Source organism: Drosophila busckii, chromosome 2R (assembly GCF_011750605.1).
Source record: "Drosophila busckii strain San Diego stock center, stock number 13000-0081.31 chromosome 2R, ASM1175060v1, whole genome shotgun sequence".
Lineage (NCBI taxonomy): Eukaryota > Metazoa > Arthropoda > Insecta > Diptera > Drosophilidae > Drosophila > Drosophila busckii.
Window position 1 is genome coordinate 2,615,050 of NC_046605.1, and position 16,964 is coordinate 2,632,013.

A 16,964-nucleotide genomic window follows, 5' to 3' on the forward strand; every position below is an offset into this window, starting at 1 on the left:
TGTCATTCCAGTAGTTGCTTATAAAACGTAAACATTGCGTTCTTGAATTCTGGAATTTGTGTATTGTGCTCAAAATGGGTGAACGCAAAGGCCAAAACAAATACTATCCGCCGGACTATGATCCCAAGAAGGGCGGACTTAATAAATTTCAGGGCACTCATGCCCTGCGCGAACGTGCCCGCAAAATTCATCTGGGCATCATCATCATACGTTTTGAGATGCCCTATAACATCTGGTGTGAAGGCTGCAACAATCACATAGGCATGGGTGTGCGGTATAACGCAGAGAAGACGAAAACCGGCATGTACTATACTACTCCTGTGTATAAATTTCGCATGAAGTGTCATTTATGCGATAATCATTTTGAAATACAAACGGATCCTGGCAATCTGGACTATGTGATACTGTCGGGAGCGCGACGGCAAGAGAATCGCTGGGATCCATTGCAGAACGAGCAGGTGGTGCCTGAAACCAAAGAGGTGCAAAAGAGACTTTTCGATGATGCTATGTACAAGCTGGAGCATCAGGCAAAAGATGCCAAGGCGGCGGCAGATGTGAAGCCTGTGCTACAAAAGCTTGTAGAGCGAAATAAAAGCGTCTGGAATGATAGCTACGAGGCCAATTGTCAACTGCGTGCCGCTTTTCGGCAGCAAAAGACTGAAATCAAAGGACAACAGGAGCTGGATCGCCAGCTGCTGGCCAAGAGCAGTCTGGACATAGCGTTGCTGCCAGAAGTGCCGCAGGACCGAGAGATGGCTGCGCTGATGAAACTGCAAACAAAATCGGCCATAGAGCGCGAGTCAGAACAGCGACTAGACCTGCTCATGCGTCCTGCTTTGCCAGGTGCTACAACTACCACCTTTGGCGGGCTCAAACGCCAAAAGGTACTTAACACACAGCTGCAGCTACAAGATCTGGGCATTAGACGCAAGGAAGCAAAAGCTGCAGCAGAGCAGCAATCGTCGCTTAGTCTAGTGGGCGACTATGATAGCTCTAGCTCTGGCAACAGCAGTCCGGATACTAAAGGTTAAAAAACATTTTTAGACACTCAATAAATTAATATATTTAAAAAATTTTTGACTACAAACAATTGCAGGGCTTAGATGCCATCATCAATGGCGCTATCGTTGCTATCATTACCAGCAGTTGCAGACTGATCGTAGAGCACCTTAATCAGTTCCTTGCAAACCTCAACAGGTTCACTTTTGTTCATCTCCTCGTTTATAAGGTTCTCTATGATGCGCAGCTTGTGATAAGCCTGATCACGTGCCTCAATAATCTGCGCAATCTTCGCATTCATATCATCAATCTCATGCTTAAAATCATTGGAAGTCTTCTCCGAAAGCACTTCACGTTTCCTTATAGGTTTTGGCGGTTCAGGCTTGGGTAGTTCCACATGCCCGGCCTGGGACTCGTAAAACTTCATGAACCACTGTAAAAATTCAAAATTATCCTGAAAACGTCCCTTGATTAAACGATCCATGGGTATAATCTTGTCCAGCTTAAGCTTCGTCAAAGCGCTTTGAAACATTTTTAAATTATGAAAGTATTCATGCTCCAGCTTTGCATTAAGCTTAACACGCTTGAGGTTTAGACAATTGGGATAGACAAGCTCCAGCATCTGGCAATAGGCAGCACCTTGGGATTAAAATAAGCTTAAGCTAGTATACTACTAAAGCAGCTGCATTTAAATTTTAATACCTGAGCACAGCTCTTCAATTTTCGTGTACTTTCCATTGACCCTGTTGTTAACCCATTCAATCATCTGATGTCGCGACATATTTTCCGAGTTAACGCTGGTTAAAGCTATAGTCGGCTTAAGATCGCTCATCTTTATAATAAGTTGTACTTTAAAATAATTTTTAATGGAAACAACTACTTTTTATTTTTTGCAAGCTAATTTATAACCTTGCTAGAAAATTCTTTTCTGCTCTACTTTCTACTCGCACATTCTTTTGTCTAATCTTCCTTGTGCTCTTAAAGCTTTTGCTCAGCTGGCAACGCTGCGCCAAAGCTTTTTGGCAGGATCAAATGACGATCGTTTGGTTTTATCGATAGCATTTATTTTGCAACTCCACTTATAAAGTCGGTATTTTGAATTTGCGCTCAACTTTCTGCACAAATTCAATGAAATCCTTATAAAGTACTTGTGGCACTTCCAGTGCCGCAAAATGTCCACCACGTGGATAGTAAGTGCTGTGTATAAGATTCTTGTATTTATCCTGCAGCTGTATATCCAGGAAATGCATAATGTCACCCTTAAATCTGGCACAACCCGTGGGCACGTTGGTGGGCACACGCTCCAGCCGCAGTGCCCGCTGCTCGTTGGTGTAGGCCTCAGCATAGAGACGTTGTGAGGTGGTTATAGAATTGGTGAGATAATAGATCATAACATTGTCCAGCAAGGCGTCCAGCTTGTAGCGACGCGTCAGACCACCATCGGGCAAAGCACGATAGCTGGCATTCGTCCAAGTGGAGAACTTCTCCAGTATGTAGGCAGCCAATCCCACAGGATTGTCAGTCAAGGCAGCGCCAATGGTATCTGGTTTGGTTGCCTGTATATGGAAGTAGCCGCTTTCCTCCATCAAATAGTTGAACTCACGCGATTTGGGAAAGAAAAAGTCTTCAAAGCCGTTGGGCACGAATAAACTGGGCCAGAGGCTAGCTAGGCTGCCCTTAACCATCGATCTGGGACTCAGATTATTGCACATGTTGGAGTGATAGCCGAGCACGTTTTGTGGAAACAGCGTGGCTATGTGTGAGCCCAGTATGGAGCCCCAGTCGCCACCCTGTATAAAGAACTTGTTGTAGCCCAGACGCAGCATAAGATTACGCAACATGATGGCCACCTGAGCAGGACCCATGCCAGTGCGCGAAGTGCCCTGTTGAAAGAATATATTTTAAGCAAAGTGTATTGCAAAGTCGACTGCATACTTGATACAGCCTTTCAATTGATAACTTCTTATCAATATTATATATAGACAATCTTACCTGAGACCAGCCATAGCCCGGCAAACTGGGCACAATCACATTGAATATATATTTGTTGTTGTCATCTAGATCGGTCTGATGAAGCAAATGTATCAAATCATAGAATTCACGTACTGATCCCGGCCAACCGTGCAACAACAAAACCGGATAGTGCTGCTTGCCCACCTTGTTCTCATCGTAGGCCATCAAGTGTAGAAAATGCATGCGTAGACTATAAGTAAAATATGTATAAAAAATAAACAAGTGGCTATGATAAGACTTATCTTAACTACTAACCCCTGAATTTCGGTTGTGAAGTGATTGAACTGCCAGAGGAAGACTTCACGCGAGCGCCAACGCGGCAAATAATCATCACGCCAATAAGCCACCAGTTCCTTAAGATAGTTGCTATTGAAGCCATATTCAAAGGCAACGCCCTCCAGTGGCGGCGTTAGACGCAGCGTGCGATTCAATAGCTTGGCCAGATCCTCAAGGCGCTGCAATTAGCTCAACAGTAATCGAAACTGCTTTTTATAAAAGAAAAGCTTACATACTTCCTCTGGATAGACCAAACGATTGCCCATAATCTCCGTGCTATTGGCCAAGTAAGCAGCATAGTCTTTGGGCTGTGCCTCATCGCCCCACCATTGCTGCTCGTCCAGCACTGGCACCGGCAGATCACCCCAGAAATGATTCAATTGCTTATATACAAGACCAGCGCCAATAGCAAACACTAGCACGAGTAGACGCGTTAAGGGCGACATCTTTACGCCAGCAGCTTACAGGTAACACTCAAACAGCCCTAAGCGTACTGATTTAATTTAAAAGCGTTCAAACAGCTGCTCCTACAGCTGGCTATATAACAACTAACTGACTGATCAGAGAACTTTTGCGCACACATCATGATAAAGCAGCTTTTTAGCTGCGCTACAATTCAAACAACAGAGTCGTTCGGCTTGCCGATCGCGTTGTGTAGCAGATTTTGTTAGTCTAGCTAACCGTCTATTGTTTAAAAATTATGTAATTTGCAGTTAATAGTGGTGTAGGCTAATTATAGCTAATTAACTGCGCAGCTGTTCCAGCGTTTCTTCAGCTCAAATTGGCATTGAAATTCATTACATCATATAATAATTTAATTTTTGTTGTGCATTCATATATTTATAGGGTATGCACAAGTCGCATATGCCCTAGTTACTACATATAGTATGCATGTCACTTACAACTTGCACTGTTTTTGTTGCTTATCGTTACAGAGCTTTATTTGTATTTATAAAAGCAAAAGTGTTTGCTTTCATTTTAAAACTAACGATGAGCAAACATTTTTCTTATAGCATAGTATTTGCAAATGCAATGAATTGGAAATTGAATTAAGCATGACTGTTTAGTTTTATTTTAACAATGTGTTGACCTTAGACCTTTAAAACAAAGTACAAGCAATTAGCACAAAGCATACCACATAAACATATAAACTAGACAAATGTCTTATTCACATAAAGAATAAAATCATCGTAGAGCTGCTGTGGCACTTCAAAGGCAGGAAAGTGTCCGCCAACTTCATAATGCGAGCTGTGCACCAGATAGGGAAACTTATTGGCCAGCACCGCGTCGGGTGCATGCATCAGTTCGTTGCGGAAACGTGCGCAGCCTGCAGGCGCCTTAATGGGCAAGCTGTCCACATTGAGCGCCATTTGCGCCTTGCTCATGGACTCGGCATACAAACGCGCCGAGGTAGTAATCGAATTGGTTACATAGTAGATCATTATATTATCCAGCAGCTGATCATAGCTAAAGTGCTTGGTCAGACCGCCATCCGCAAGATATTTATACTCTGCATTGGTCCAGGTGGAGAACTTCTCAAGTATATAGGCAGCCAGGCCTACAGGATTATGTGCCAAAGCGCTGCCTATGGTATCCGGCTTGGATGCCTGTATATGCGCATAGCCCATCTCTTCCATAATATGCGCAAATAGATGTCCCATGCCCTTGTAGAAATGCGCGTACTCCTTGTCTACATAAAAGCTTGGGAACAACGAAGCCAGCACAAGCTTCAGCTGACCCATAGGACTGTTGTTGGTGCACATGTTCGAGTGATAGCCCAGCACATTCTCCGGATAGAGCGACGCTACATTGCTGCCTATCAGACTGCCCCAATCGCCGCCTTGCACCAAAAACTTGTTAAAGCCCACGCGCAGCATAAGATTACGCATGACCACAGCAAGCTGAGCCACACCAAAGCCTGGTCGTGAGGCGCCCTAAGCGAAAGCAAAGCGTAAATAAAATATTAGTTTATATAATGAACGCGCTTACCTGGGACCAGCCATAGCCCGGCAGACTTGGCGCTATGACCTCAAAAACATAATCGCTCTTGTCGCTGCCCTGCGTCAACAATGGAATGAAATCGTAGAATTCGCGCACTGTGCCTGGCCAGCCGTGCATCAAGAGCAGTGGCAGCACTTTTTTGCCTTCCGCTTTGCTTGGCTTTGCGTGTATAAAGTGTATTTTAAGTCTGAAAGCAACACGCATACATACATATTTATCAATTTAATGTCAGCTGCGGGGTCAATGTATATGCTAAAGAATTTAATTTACCCTTGGATTTCGGTCTGGTAATGCTTCAGCTGCTTCAAAAAATCCTCGCGCTGCGACCATTTGCTCAAATAATTATCACGCCAATAGTTGACCACCTTTTCCAGCTCCTTGGCATTGAAACCATACTCAAAGCCAACGCCCTCTAGCGGAGTCTGCAATTTCAGCGGACGCGCCAGTTGCGCCTTAAGATCAGCTATAAGCTAAAAAAGCATTTTTACTAAATACCAAATATATTTTTGTATACACTTACTGCTGGATCCACGCTTATGTCAAAAGGCAGCACCGCTTTGTTCTCCTTGTAGGGCTGCTTCAGCTGCGCTCCCCAATACTCATTGTTATCCAAGTCTGGCCGCTTGCCGGGCGCGCCAAGATCGCGATAATTTTTGATGCTGACGGCAATCAGCACGGTTAGGGCGCCTATAATAATGCGCAGAAAGGTTGTTCCTGCAGAAGCTACCATTGCGTTACGCTCTTTTTTAGCACTTTACACCTTGGAGTGTATTTCACAGATTGCGACGCTTTAAGCTTTTTGCGCACAAGCACAAAAAAAAAATCGTAAATCGAAATAGAAAGATCAAAAATTATCTATTCAAACATGTTCAAGTTGCGCTCAAGCATATCGACCGTTCAAACAAAACGATAACAACGATAACGAGTCATCCAAGACACAAACCATCGGAGCACACATTTGCATTGGCGCAATTTTTAAATATAGTTGATAAAAACTTTTTTAATTTATTACAAACAAACTGTACATTATTTTAGGCTCTCGCGCGCTATACTACATAGAATGTAGTCCAATTTTCTCCACAAATGCTGCAAAATCATTATACAACATGGACGGCAATTCCATAGCAGCAAAATGACTGCCATGCTGGAAATACATGCTGTGCTTTATATTGGTGAACTTGTCGCGCAGCTGCCAGTCCGAAGCGGGCGGCAAATCAAAACGGAAACGTGCACAACCCATGGGCACGTCCGTTTGCACGCGATCCAGTTGCATGTCCCTGTAAGCCTTGGACATGTTCTCAGCATAGAAGCGTCCAGCGGTGGTGGCGGCGCTATTTAAATAATAGATCATTAGATTGTCCAGCACAGCTTCCAAACCGAAAACAGTAACCATGGCGCCAAAGTCCTGCTGCAGGCCAGGCGAAGTGCAAGTTTGGAACTTTTCGAGTATGTAAGCAGCCAAAGCAACAGGACTGGAGTCCAGAGCAGCGCCAATGGTATCGGGTTTGGTGGCTTGTATATGGAAATAGCCCGTTTCGGTGAGCAGAGTCTTGTAACGCTCCTCGAGCGGCACATGATGCTCATAGAACATGCGATTTGCAAGCACCTTGTGAGGAAAGTAGTGTGTGTAGACAGCCTTGAGCATGGAGAGCGGTGAGTTCATAACACACATGTTGGAATGATAGCCTAGCACGTTCTGCGGATATAGCGTAGCCAGATTGCTGCCTATAATGCTGCCCCAGTCGCCGCCTTGTATGAGAAACTGTTTGTGTCCCAGACGCAGCATAAGATTGCGCATAACAGTGGCCATTTCGGCAGCATGGAAACCAGGACGTGTTGCAGCCTTTAAGGAGAGTATGGAGTGAGTTTAATAGAGCGCTGGCTGGAGTTGCTGCAACTTACGTCTGACCAGCCGTAGCCGACAAGTGAAGGCGCTACCACCTCAAAGGCATAATCGGTGACATTCTGATCCTTGGTTAGCATGGGTATAAAGTCGTAGAACTCACGCACCGAGCCCGGCCAGCCATGCAGCAGCAGTAGTGGAAACACATGCTTCTTGGCTGCCAGCTCCTTGGACACGCGCTCGTGTATAAAGTGAATCTTTAAGCTGGAGCAACAAAGTGAGTTATTGCTTAGTCAGTTGGTTGACTGCTTAACCTACCCCTGAATCTCCGTTGTATATTGCCGCATTGAGTTTAGATATTGCTGTCGCTCCGTCCATTTGCTCAGATACTTTTCACGCCAGTAGTCGACAAACTGCTGCAGCGCATTGCTATTGAAGCCATACTGAAAGGCAATGCCATCCAGTGGTTCAGTCAGCCGCAGCGTGCGATTCAGTTGCTCTTGCAGTTCCTTAATCTCTGCAGCGGGCACATCTATTTTAAATTCACGTATCTGCTTATCCGGCTTGTAGTGCTTGATGTCGCCGCGTCCCCAGTACTTGTTGTCATCGTACTGCGGTCTGGGCAGTGGACGTGTCAGTTCGTTAAAAGCCAGATAACCGTAGCCCACAAATGCAGCGATTACGGCTATTATCACGCCGCATATAGCCAGACACTTCATACTGTAGGCCGATCGCACTTTGCCTTATTTGATTTTTGTACCTGAGCGCTCAACACACAACCGCGCTCCACACGATTTGTTTGCCAACTGAGAAGTGGCTGCTCACGATGATATCGTAGCTACAGCTATATACATATATACTAAATGCGTAGCACGTTGTTTTTTTTATTTTTGTATATAAATAAATAATTCTGATTTGCTCGAACGTGTGGCGGTTCGCACAGTGTGTCTTACTTTTTTATTATTAACGCTGAGCGGGCAACGCTGGGGGCTGCAAAGTTTTCGTTTGAGCGCAATTAAATTGTTTATTTAACACACACATACACGTGCGTGATGTATAAATAAATAAACTGACTGCTTCATTGATTTTATATTTAAGCGTTTAAAATTGCATATTATAGTTTATGTAATAAGTTTTAAATATGCTGCATATATAAAATATTTTTCTAGATTGTTTATATTTTCTTTATTTAAAAAAGTATATAAATTAATTTTTGATATATTTGTTGCATACAAATTAAATTGAGCATAAGAAATCAGTTATAATTTTTGTGTGTGTTTAAAATTCTACGCACTTAATAATAATAATTATTATTATTATTTTTATATATGTGTGTTTAAAGTTTTACTAACTTCATACATAATAACTAAGTAATTAAAGTAAATAAAGAAACTGTAGAATTAATTATTGATATAAATATTGAATACAAATTAAATTCAGCATAAGCATAAGTTATTATAATTTTTGTGTGTTTAAAATTCTACGCACTTAATTATTATTATAATTCTAAAGTTCTGCTAACTTCATATAAATAATAAATAAGTATTGATAGGTAAATAAAATTGTAGCTGCTTAAAACGTTTGGCTTTTAAATAAAAGACTGCTAAGTTTATAATCATAAAATTTAAAGCTATTTATTTGCTAATTTTTCGTTAGCTTTTTAACCACTGTGCATTAATTTGATAAAAATAACGCCGGCTGTCTGCAACTTGAATCAGAAATATTTCGCTTGCTTAAAGTAAATGTTATCTTATCGTAATGCTCAATGGATCTTTAACAATATAAAGTTATAGCTGCTGATGTGGCACATAAACAAATTTGTTTGTAGCAGGCTATGCTTATTATTAGAGTTACAGCTTTAAATAGATTAACATTTAGTAAATATATAGAAGATTTATTTTTTTTGGAGCTATGGCGAATGCACAAAATTCGCCACATATAACATTAAAGATGCAGTCGGCTGAGCGGGATGTGGTGGTGTTTCGCATACGCAGACAGATGCCCATGGGCAAGCTGAAGGATGCGTATTGCTCGCACATGGGCATGTCCAAGGAGCTAACCTACTTGAGCTTCGACGGGCAGCGCATCAATGATAATGAAACGGCCATAACGCTGGAGTTGCTCGAGGATGACATGTTGGAGGTGCTGATGAAGCGACAGAACGATGCGGGTGACTCCATAGAATAGAGCGAGCATTGTTGAAATTATTATAAAGAATATAGTCGTACATTTTGCACTTGGCTGCAAGTCAATGAACCGCACTTGGGGTTGGCTCTTGTGTGGTTGGGGCGGGCTGAGCTTTGGGGGTTGTTGCACTTGGGCGAGCTTAGCGGGAATAATTTGTGTAAATTGTAAGGCAAACAATTATGTCGTCGACATGCCAGCCGAGAAGCGGTGCCACCAGTAGTGCCACCAAAGTGCCGCCAAACATGCAAAGCGCCTCCCTCCGCGACTGGGCGTGGCAGCTGCTAACAGCAAACAATTGCAACTGTATTGCAAGTGGAATTAACGCAATTAGGCCGTCGAATGTTCAATGCGCGTTGCAAACAAACAAAAAGAGGAAAGAATTACTTTTTACGTTTACTTGCCACAAATGATGCAATGCGCCAATGTTGCCACGCCCCATTGCGTGCAGCACACAAATCGAATTGATAGCGCTTAGTGAAAAACAAGCACTTGGATTTCGATTCGTGTCAAAGCTTCAAAAACTAGCGCCTGCTTAAAGAAGTTTACTCAACCTCAACCCTCCGCCCCATACTAAAAAGCATGTTAATTGCCTCGTTTAATGGCCGCCATTTTGTGCGCCACATTAAGTGGCACATTGAATGCCATTACGTATCTATGTCATTTCATTAATACCAGCGCACTATAGGTCAACTGCACACTTATTCATTGTAAGAGTCTAAAAATAGAAATGCTATTTTTCAGTCCAAAGAAAAATAATTGAAAATTATTAAATGCAGCAAATCGATTAGTTAGCATTGTCACATTTATTGTAACTTAAATATGTTAAAGAAATATTTTAGTTTGACTTTCTGTAGGCTTTAGCAACCACTTAGAACTTTTTTTATGGGTCCGGTTTCAACTATTGAAATCTATGGCAGTTCGAAATTGGATCTACGGTGTACACATCGGGTATAAACTAACTATTTCAAGCTAACGCATTGTTTAATTTGCAAGTGATTTATTTATTTTATTTTTATTATTTTGTCAGCTCGTTTATTGTATGTTTATTCGCATTGAAGTTACGTGTCAACTTTCAAGCTTGCATTGAATGCGCTTACCTAAAAGTATACAATACTTACGCATTTGCTTGCATGCTACATTTTGTAGCATACAACACAGCTGAACTTTTTCAACAATAAAAAAATTGTTATTTGCTTTATATTAATTTATAAACTTCCAAAATGGCAGTTTGGGCTTAGGCGAGGTCATGGAACTCCGGAGCAATTGCGCCGAGTGCAACGGAGGAGAAGCAATATGTGTTCATGGACATACAACAGGCTTTCGACAGGGTGTGGCACGAAGGCCTCCTCTTTAAGCTGAAGAGTATACTGACTCCAGCACTGTTCCAGTGGACTTACAGCTTTTTGCAGGCCAGGAGCTTCAAAGTCATTGTTGATGGAGCTGAATCTTTGCAGCATCCAATATGTGCAGGCGTCCCACAAGGAAGCGTACTTGGCCCTACGCTATAGACGTTGTTTACAGCAGATATGCCAACCGGTAGAGTGATAGCAGAAATTGACGTAGACGACGTACTGATCGCAACGTTCGCTGGTGATACTGCCATATTGACGAGAAGTTCTTGTACACATAGCTTCACAAGCTCTACAGAGATATGTATGCAGCTTCGAAAACTGGGCAAAGAAATGGAATATAGGAGTCAACAACAGTAAATGCGCAAATGTTACTTTTACAACCAGGACACACTTGTGCACAAAGCACCGCACAAATACTTAGGTATCATACTCGACAGGCTATTAAATTTAAAGGACCACACGACTATGATTAAGCACTCTGTTCTGCAGAAAGCAAAGAAAATGCCGTGGCTGCTCTCGCCACAGAATAAGCCGACCTTACATAACAAGGCAACTATTTACAAAGCCATTATTTTCCTTATATGGAGATACGCTCTGCAAATATATTGCACAGCCGCTAAGTCAAACTTAAACAAAATAAGGGTAGCCCCAACTCAAATCCTGAGGAAAATTTCCGGCGTTCTGGGGTATTGAAAAAAATTTAAAAGTGCCGATGATTGGAGACGTACTACAAAATTTGGCAACCAGATATGTGGAATGCCTCGGAAATATGTATATAGTATATTGTAGGAAGAATTATGAAATTGTCTAGTTAGTATATTTATGGACCCATGTGATCCTTTGTAATTGTTATTGATATTGTTTTTGTTTTCCTTATATATAACTAGATTATGTTGCCCCAGCGGTAAATGCAAGCTTGTTTGAAATAAATAATTTTATATATTTAAAAAAAAAAATGTATTAACCAATAAAATTGTTCAATAAGAAAAGCTGCTGCTTAGAATCTGAATCGGTAAATGCCAGCGCCACCTTAAGAAGGCGGACTAATTCCACGATCCAACAATATTTCCACCATGATCCAAACCTTCGTTGTCGCTAGTCGACACTGGAGTCTGTCCTTGCACATGCACGTCATGGCCAGTTTGGTTCTTGTTGTAGCCACCGTCCAACATCCAAAGCTGCTGTTGACTCGGGCCAGGTGTTGGCGGATTCCAGTTGAGCTTGGGCTTGTCCTCAGGATGGGGATAGGCCATAGTGCAGGCCACAAGGCAGCAAGCCAGAGCGATGAATGAAAGCTGCATGTTGTTTGTAAGTTTGAAACGTTTAACAGTTGACTGATAGCAGCTCGTAGAGTCAGCTTCGCTTTTATAGTCAGTATCAGTGAATCAAACAAAGGTGCTCATTGTCATGCAAAAGCACCATCAGTTTTAGCTTTTATAGTACACCTTAAATTTTATATGCATAATAAATGAAGCGTGCTTTATGCTAAGATAAAATTTAAGATGATTGGGGTTGAATAATTCTACTTATTGCGGATCACAAACTTGATTTTTGCGATTGTGAAATAATAATAACTAACAATAATAATAAAAATAGCAGATCTATTCAGCTTTTTGTTTTGTCTTCCTCCATTGAAGAATTGTAAAAAGGTTATTAAAAAGTTGTGGAAGCCAGAAATGGGCATAGCAGAGCCCATAAAATATATATATTCCTGATAGAGACTAAGTTGATTGAGCCGGACTTGTCCGTCTGTCTGACTGCGTAAAGTCAAAATAAATGCCTATAATAAATAAAACAAATAAAATACTTAATAACAAAACGTATTTATGCTAATAAAATTTTTAAAATATTTTGAAATTAAAGTTGACTAGGGCATCGCAGCAACACACGCATTGCAAACACAAACAGATGCCCCAAGGATGACTGAAAGGAGAATGGGACAACATGCGTGAAAGTGACTGATAAAACTGCCAAAACTATGACAGCACGAAACGATATGTTAAAACAAGTGGACAGGTTAAAGTTGGGCGCCACCAACATTTAAATACACTTTGACAGGGTATCGCAACAAACACACGCATGCAAACACAAACACATGCCCAAAAATCAGCTAACGCGTCACAGTTCGTTTTCGCTGTAGCGTCAGCAGCGACGCCACTGCTGCGTCGGCAGCGACATTTGTATGGCGCGTCAGCACGTGGAACCCGCTGTCTATATTGAAAATTGAAATGTAAATAATTCTAAGTTATTTGACCGATCGTTTTGAAACTTGCACAACAATCGGTCAAAAACATGACTAGGCAATTTTGTGATTAATTTCAGATTTTAAAGAATTTTTCTACTGGCCTTATATATTGTTTTTTTTGATTTGCGGGGGAGGGGGAGAAATAAAAAAAAAAGTAATAAAAGCCCTGCAAGCCAACCTATGGGAGAACCAAATAACCAAATTTGGTTGCTCTAGCTCTTATAGTTGCTGAGAACATTCAGACGGACAGACGAACTCGACAGCGACGTTCGTATGGCGACTCGACTCAGCTCGTCGAGCTGATCAGGAATATATATACTTTATGGGGTCGCCACGCCTCCTTCTTCCTGTTACATACATTGAGCAACTTCATAATACCCTTTTTCCATTTTTTAACAAAAATGTCAAGTGTATAAAAAATACAATATGCGTCACATCTCGTTTTCGCTGTAGCGTCAGCGGCGGACGCCGCTGCTGCGTCGGCAGCGACGTTTTGTATGGCGCGTCAGCACGTGGAACCCGCTGTCTATATTGAATTGAAATGTAATTAATTTTTAAGTTTTTATCCGATCGTTCGAGATGAGAACACGGCACTCATACCAGACGGACGGACGTTTACGACAGACGGGACTGGCTATATCGCTCAGTTCGTTCGAGCTGATCAGAATATATAATATTTTGTGGGGTCTGTCATGCCTCCTTTCTCCCCTGTTACATACATTTGCACAACTTCATAATACCCTTTTCCACTTTTTACAAAAATGTCAAAGTGTATAAAAATTGTAATCTGTTTCATATAATCAAATAATTTATTAACCAATAAAATGTTTAAATAAGAAAAGCTGCGGCTTAGAATCTGAATCGGTAAATGCCAGCGCCACCATAGGAAGGCGGACTGTTGCCATAAGGACCACCAAGATGCTGTCCATACTGAGCAGCCACATCGACCTCATGACGTCCGTTGTCGCTAGTCCAGACTGGAGCTTGTCCTTGCACATGCACATCATGGCCAGTTTGGTCCTTGTTGTAGCCACCGTCCAACATCCAACGCTGCTGTTGACGCGGATCGGGCGTTGGTGGCGTCCAGTTGAGCTTGGGCTTGTCCTCAGGATGGGGATAGGCCATAGTGCAGGCCACAAGGCAGCAAGCCAGAGCAATGAATGAGAGCTGCATGTTGTTTGTAAGTCTGAAACGCTTAACAGTTGACTGATAGCAGCTTGTAGAGTCAGCTGCGCTTTTATTTGCAGCTCAGTAGTCAATATTCTAAATGTTATCGCTTAGAATCACTTGAGCTTGACATAGGTGTATCATATATTAGGCTCTGTGTTGACTCGACATAATTAAATGCAAAGGGGGTTTTTGTCTCGCTTTACAATTGTTTGCTGCTTATCTAAGCCTGAGGGGGAGCACCTGGCAGCAAAGAATCTGCTCAAGAGGGATTCCCTCCCATGGGGATTTCTTGCCATCTAGACCATGTCTCATATATAAAACGCCAGCAGTCTAAGCTTAGTCAGTAGTAAAGCAAAAAGCATAGAACAAAATGCAAATCTCACTCAGTTTGTTGCTGCTTGGCCTGTTTGCCAGCTGTGCCTTGGCTTATCCTTATCCTTACGCCTATGAGCAGGCACAGGATCTAGAAGCAGCTGCAGCTTATACGCCAGAGGTAAGTCAAATGCCAAAAGTTTGCTGTGCTTTGTAGACTGAACTCTCTTTGTGCTTTAGGAGCAATCTCATGAGCGCGTGCGTCGTCAGTTTAGTCTGCAGGGTGGAGGAGGCGGCAGTCCACGTCAAGGCTTCGATCTGAGCCTCAATGGACGTGCACCTGTGTGGCAGAGTCAGAATGGACGACATTCTCTAGATGCTTTGGGACAATACTCGCAGCATCTGGGTGGTCCTTATGGCAATAGTCGTCCCAATTGGGGAGCTGGCGCAGCCTACACATTTCGCTTTTAGGCAACCAAAGAATTCATTTAATTTATTTAACAATAAAATAGTACATATTTAAAATAATTGGGTTTTTATTATTTCTTGGAAATTTTATCAGCGCTTGATTTATTAAGAAGCTGCATGCTGTGACTTGGTCTTGAACTGAACAGGCTGTTATCATCATTGGGTTTCTTGGAAAAAATACTATAAAAGCCCAGCGTCAAATGCAAACTATTATCAGTCAACATTTCAGACTCAAATAGAAGATGAAGCTGCTAATAATCGTTCTCGTTTGCTGTTTAGCGGCCTGTGCATTGGCTAAACCTAATCCTAATCCTAATAGTTTGTACGAGGGGAATGACGAATCAGAAGAGATAATAACAACAACACCCAGACCAACAACTACAACAACAACAACAACAACCGTACCGCCTACTCATGGCTACAACCACGCCCACAAACATGGGCATGGGTGTCCTTATCATTCCCGTAGATATTAAATTACTGATTTTAAAAGTTTATGGAGACAACATTTGGGAGTCGCTGCAATCAAACACTATCATACATAGTTAAAGCCTTTGAAAGTCTAAGACTTTTGTGACTAAATGTATATTTACTAAATATATATTTCCAATGCATGTCTGCAAATAAAACTAACTGAAAGTGCTTTTAATAAAAATGCCTTGAGCTGTTTGTTTTCCAATTTTAAATAATTTATTTAATATTTAATTTAATAAGCATGCGCTTAGAATCTGAATCGGTAAATGCCAGCGCCACCATAGGAAGGCGGACTGTTGCCATAAGGACCACCAAGATGCTGTCCATACTGAGCAGCCACATCGACCTCATGACGTCCGTTGTCGCTAGTCCAGACTGGCGCTTGTCCTTGCACATGCACATCATGGCCAGTTTGATCCTTGTTGTAGCCACCGTCCAACATCCAACGCTGCTGTTGACGCGGATCGGGCGTTGGTGGCGTCCAGTTGAGCTTGGGCTTGTCCTCAGGATGGGGATAGGCCATAGTGCAGGCCACAAGGCAGCAAGCCAGAGCAATGAATGAGAGCTGCATGTTGTTTGTAAGTCTGAAACGCTTAACAGTTGACTGATAGCAGCTTGTAGATTCAGCTGCGCTTTTATAGTCAATATCAGTGAATCAAGCCAGGTGCTGATTGTCGAGGGCATCCCCTGTGGGATTTACAGCAAAAGCACCTCAGCTATTTGACTAACGCTTGTATACGCGCGTATCAGACTTTATTTATTTTCGGGGCCTACACTGAGTTCAAGTCGATGCTCTATTTGATTAAATTAAACGAATAAATTATTTAGTTACTTTATTTTTTTCACTCTTTTATTAGTTAAATGTTCTTATTTATTGCATTTTCAATTTTGTATTCAACAAATATTAAAATATTTTATTTTTATAACTGTAGTTAATTAAAATATTAATTTAAAAACATTTATTACGGAAAGACCTTGACAGTTTAGGTTTGAGTCAACGTTTTGTTATTAAGTATTTTATTTGTTTTATTTATTATAGGCATTTATTTTGACTTTACACAGTGAGACAGACGGACAAGTTCGGCTCGATCAACTCAGTCTGTATTGCTGATCAGGAATATATATACATATTTTGGGCGCTGATATGCCTACTTATGGCTTACACAACTTTAAGATACCCTTTTTACATTTTACATAAAATGTCACAGAAAATTATATTACGTATACGTAACTATTATAAAGACAAAAATTACGCAATTTTGAAAATGAGCAAAAACTTAAATTGGATTCAATGGATAAAGGCAAAACAAAAAGCTCAATAAAACTATTTTTATTGTTAGTTATTATTTTTTAATGCCCAATGCCAAGTTTGTAATCCGCACAGAGGATAATTCACCCTCATTCGTCTTAAATTTTATCTTAGTATAAAGCACTCTTAACTTATTACGCATATAAAATTTAAGGCCTGCCATAAAAACTAAGACTGATGGTGCTTTTGCTGTAAATCCCACAGGGGATGCCCTCGACAATCAGCACCTTGCTTGATTCACTGATATTGACTATAAAAGCGCAGCTGACTCTACAAGCTGCTATCAGTCAACTGTTAAACGTTTCAGACTTACAA

At 41.5% G+C, this 16,964-nt stretch overlaps 10 protein-coding genes across 10 annotated transcripts; 3 read left to right on the forward strand and 7 right to left on the reverse strand.

The window, feature by feature from the left end:
• Positions 1-11: 11 nt before the first annotated feature.
• On the forward strand, positions 12-1,066 carry LOC108597077 (coiled-coil domain-containing protein 130 homolog). The gene has a single exon (XM_017983413.1). It carries the CDS (start codon positions 75-77, stop codon positions 1,029-1,031), a length of 957 nt encoding a protein of 318 aa, XP_017838902.1. The 5' UTR covers positions 12-74; the 3' UTR covers positions 1,032-1,066.
• Positions 1,053-1,880, reverse strand: LOC108597079 (microtubule-associated protein RP/EB family member 2). Its single transcript, XM_017983414.1, has 2 exons — positions 1,702-1,880; positions 1,053-1,638 (listed from the first exon to the last, which is right to left on the reverse strand). The coding sequence occupies exons 1-2, from the start codon at positions 1,829-1,831 to the stop codon at positions 1,100-1,102; spliced, it is 669 nt and encodes a 222-aa protein (XP_017838903.1). The 5' UTR covers positions 1,832-1,880; the 3' UTR covers positions 1,053-1,099.
• On the reverse strand, positions 1,879-3,820 carry LOC108594943 (Jheh2). Its single transcript, XM_033295081.1, has 4 exons — positions 3,525-3,820; positions 3,268-3,467; positions 2,992-3,202; positions 1,879-2,882 (listed from the first exon to the last, which is right to left on the reverse strand). The coding sequence occupies exons 1-4, from the start codon at positions 3,732-3,734 to the stop codon at positions 2,079-2,081; spliced, it is 1,425 nt and encodes a 474-aa protein (XP_033150972.1). The 5' UTR covers positions 3,735-3,820; the 3' UTR covers positions 1,879-2,078.
• A 499-nt stretch (positions 3,821-4,319) lies between these two features.
• LOC117134629 (juvenile hormone epoxide hydrolase 1) lies at positions 4,320-6,082 on the reverse strand. The gene is made up of 4 exons (XM_033295082.1): positions 5,810-6,082; positions 5,560-5,759; positions 5,278-5,476; positions 4,320-5,222 (listed from the first exon to the last, which is right to left on the reverse strand). The coding sequence occupies exons 1-4, from the start codon at positions 6,017-6,019 to the stop codon at positions 4,440-4,442; spliced, it is 1,392 nt and encodes a 463-aa protein (XP_033150973.1). The 5' UTR covers positions 6,020-6,082; the 3' UTR covers positions 4,320-4,439.
• Positions 6,083-6,271: 189 nt separating this feature from the next.
• Positions 6,272-7,926, reverse strand: LOC108595082 (juvenile hormone epoxide hydrolase 1). Its single transcript, XM_017980233.1, has 3 exons — positions 7,451-7,926; positions 7,192-7,396; positions 6,272-7,132 (listed from the first exon to the last, which is right to left on the reverse strand). The coding sequence occupies exons 1-3, from the start codon at positions 7,849-7,851 to the stop codon at positions 6,341-6,343; spliced, it is 1,398 nt and encodes a 465-aa protein (XP_017835722.1). The 5' UTR covers positions 7,852-7,926; the 3' UTR covers positions 6,272-6,340.
• Positions 7,927-8,992: 1,066 nt separating this feature from the next.
• LOC108595946 (small ubiquitin-related modifier 2-A) lies at positions 8,993-9,386 on the forward strand. The gene has a single exon (XM_017981232.2). The coding sequence runs from the start codon at positions 9,044-9,046 to the stop codon at positions 9,317-9,319; it is 276 nt and encodes a 91-aa protein (XP_017836721.1). The 5' UTR covers positions 8,993-9,043; the 3' UTR covers positions 9,320-9,386.
• A 2,241-nt stretch (positions 9,387-11,627) lies between these two features.
• On the reverse strand, positions 11,628-11,995 carry LOC117134694 (diptericin A-like). The gene has a single exon (XM_033293199.1). It carries the CDS (start codon positions 11,970-11,972, stop codon positions 11,715-11,717), a length of 258 nt encoding a protein of 85 aa, XP_033149090.1. The 5' UTR covers positions 11,973-11,995; the 3' UTR covers positions 11,628-11,714.
• A 1,768-nt stretch (positions 11,996-13,763) lies between these two features.
• On the reverse strand, positions 13,764-14,135 carry LOC108595843 (diptericin A). Its single transcript, XM_017981133.2, has one exon. It carries the CDS (start codon positions 14,087-14,089, stop codon positions 13,766-13,768), a length of 324 nt encoding a protein of 107 aa, XP_017836622.1. The 5' UTR covers positions 14,090-14,135; the 3' UTR covers positions 13,764-13,765.
• A 308-nt stretch (positions 14,136-14,443) lies between these two features.
• Positions 14,444-14,869, forward strand: LOC108595882 (diptericin-A). The gene is made up of 2 exons (XM_017981173.2): positions 14,444-14,579; positions 14,639-14,869. Exons 1-2 carry the CDS (start codon positions 14,457-14,459, stop codon positions 14,867-14,869), a joined length of 354 nt encoding a protein of 117 aa, XP_017836662.1. The 5' UTR covers positions 14,444-14,456.
• A 718-nt stretch (positions 14,870-15,587) lies between these two features.
• LOC108595718 (diptericin A) lies at positions 15,588-15,863 on the reverse strand. Its single transcript, XM_017981000.2, has one exon. The coding sequence runs from the start codon at positions 15,861-15,863 to the stop codon at positions 15,588-15,590; it is 276 nt and encodes a 91-aa protein (XP_017836489.2).
• Positions 15,864-16,964: the final 1,101 nt, after the last annotated feature.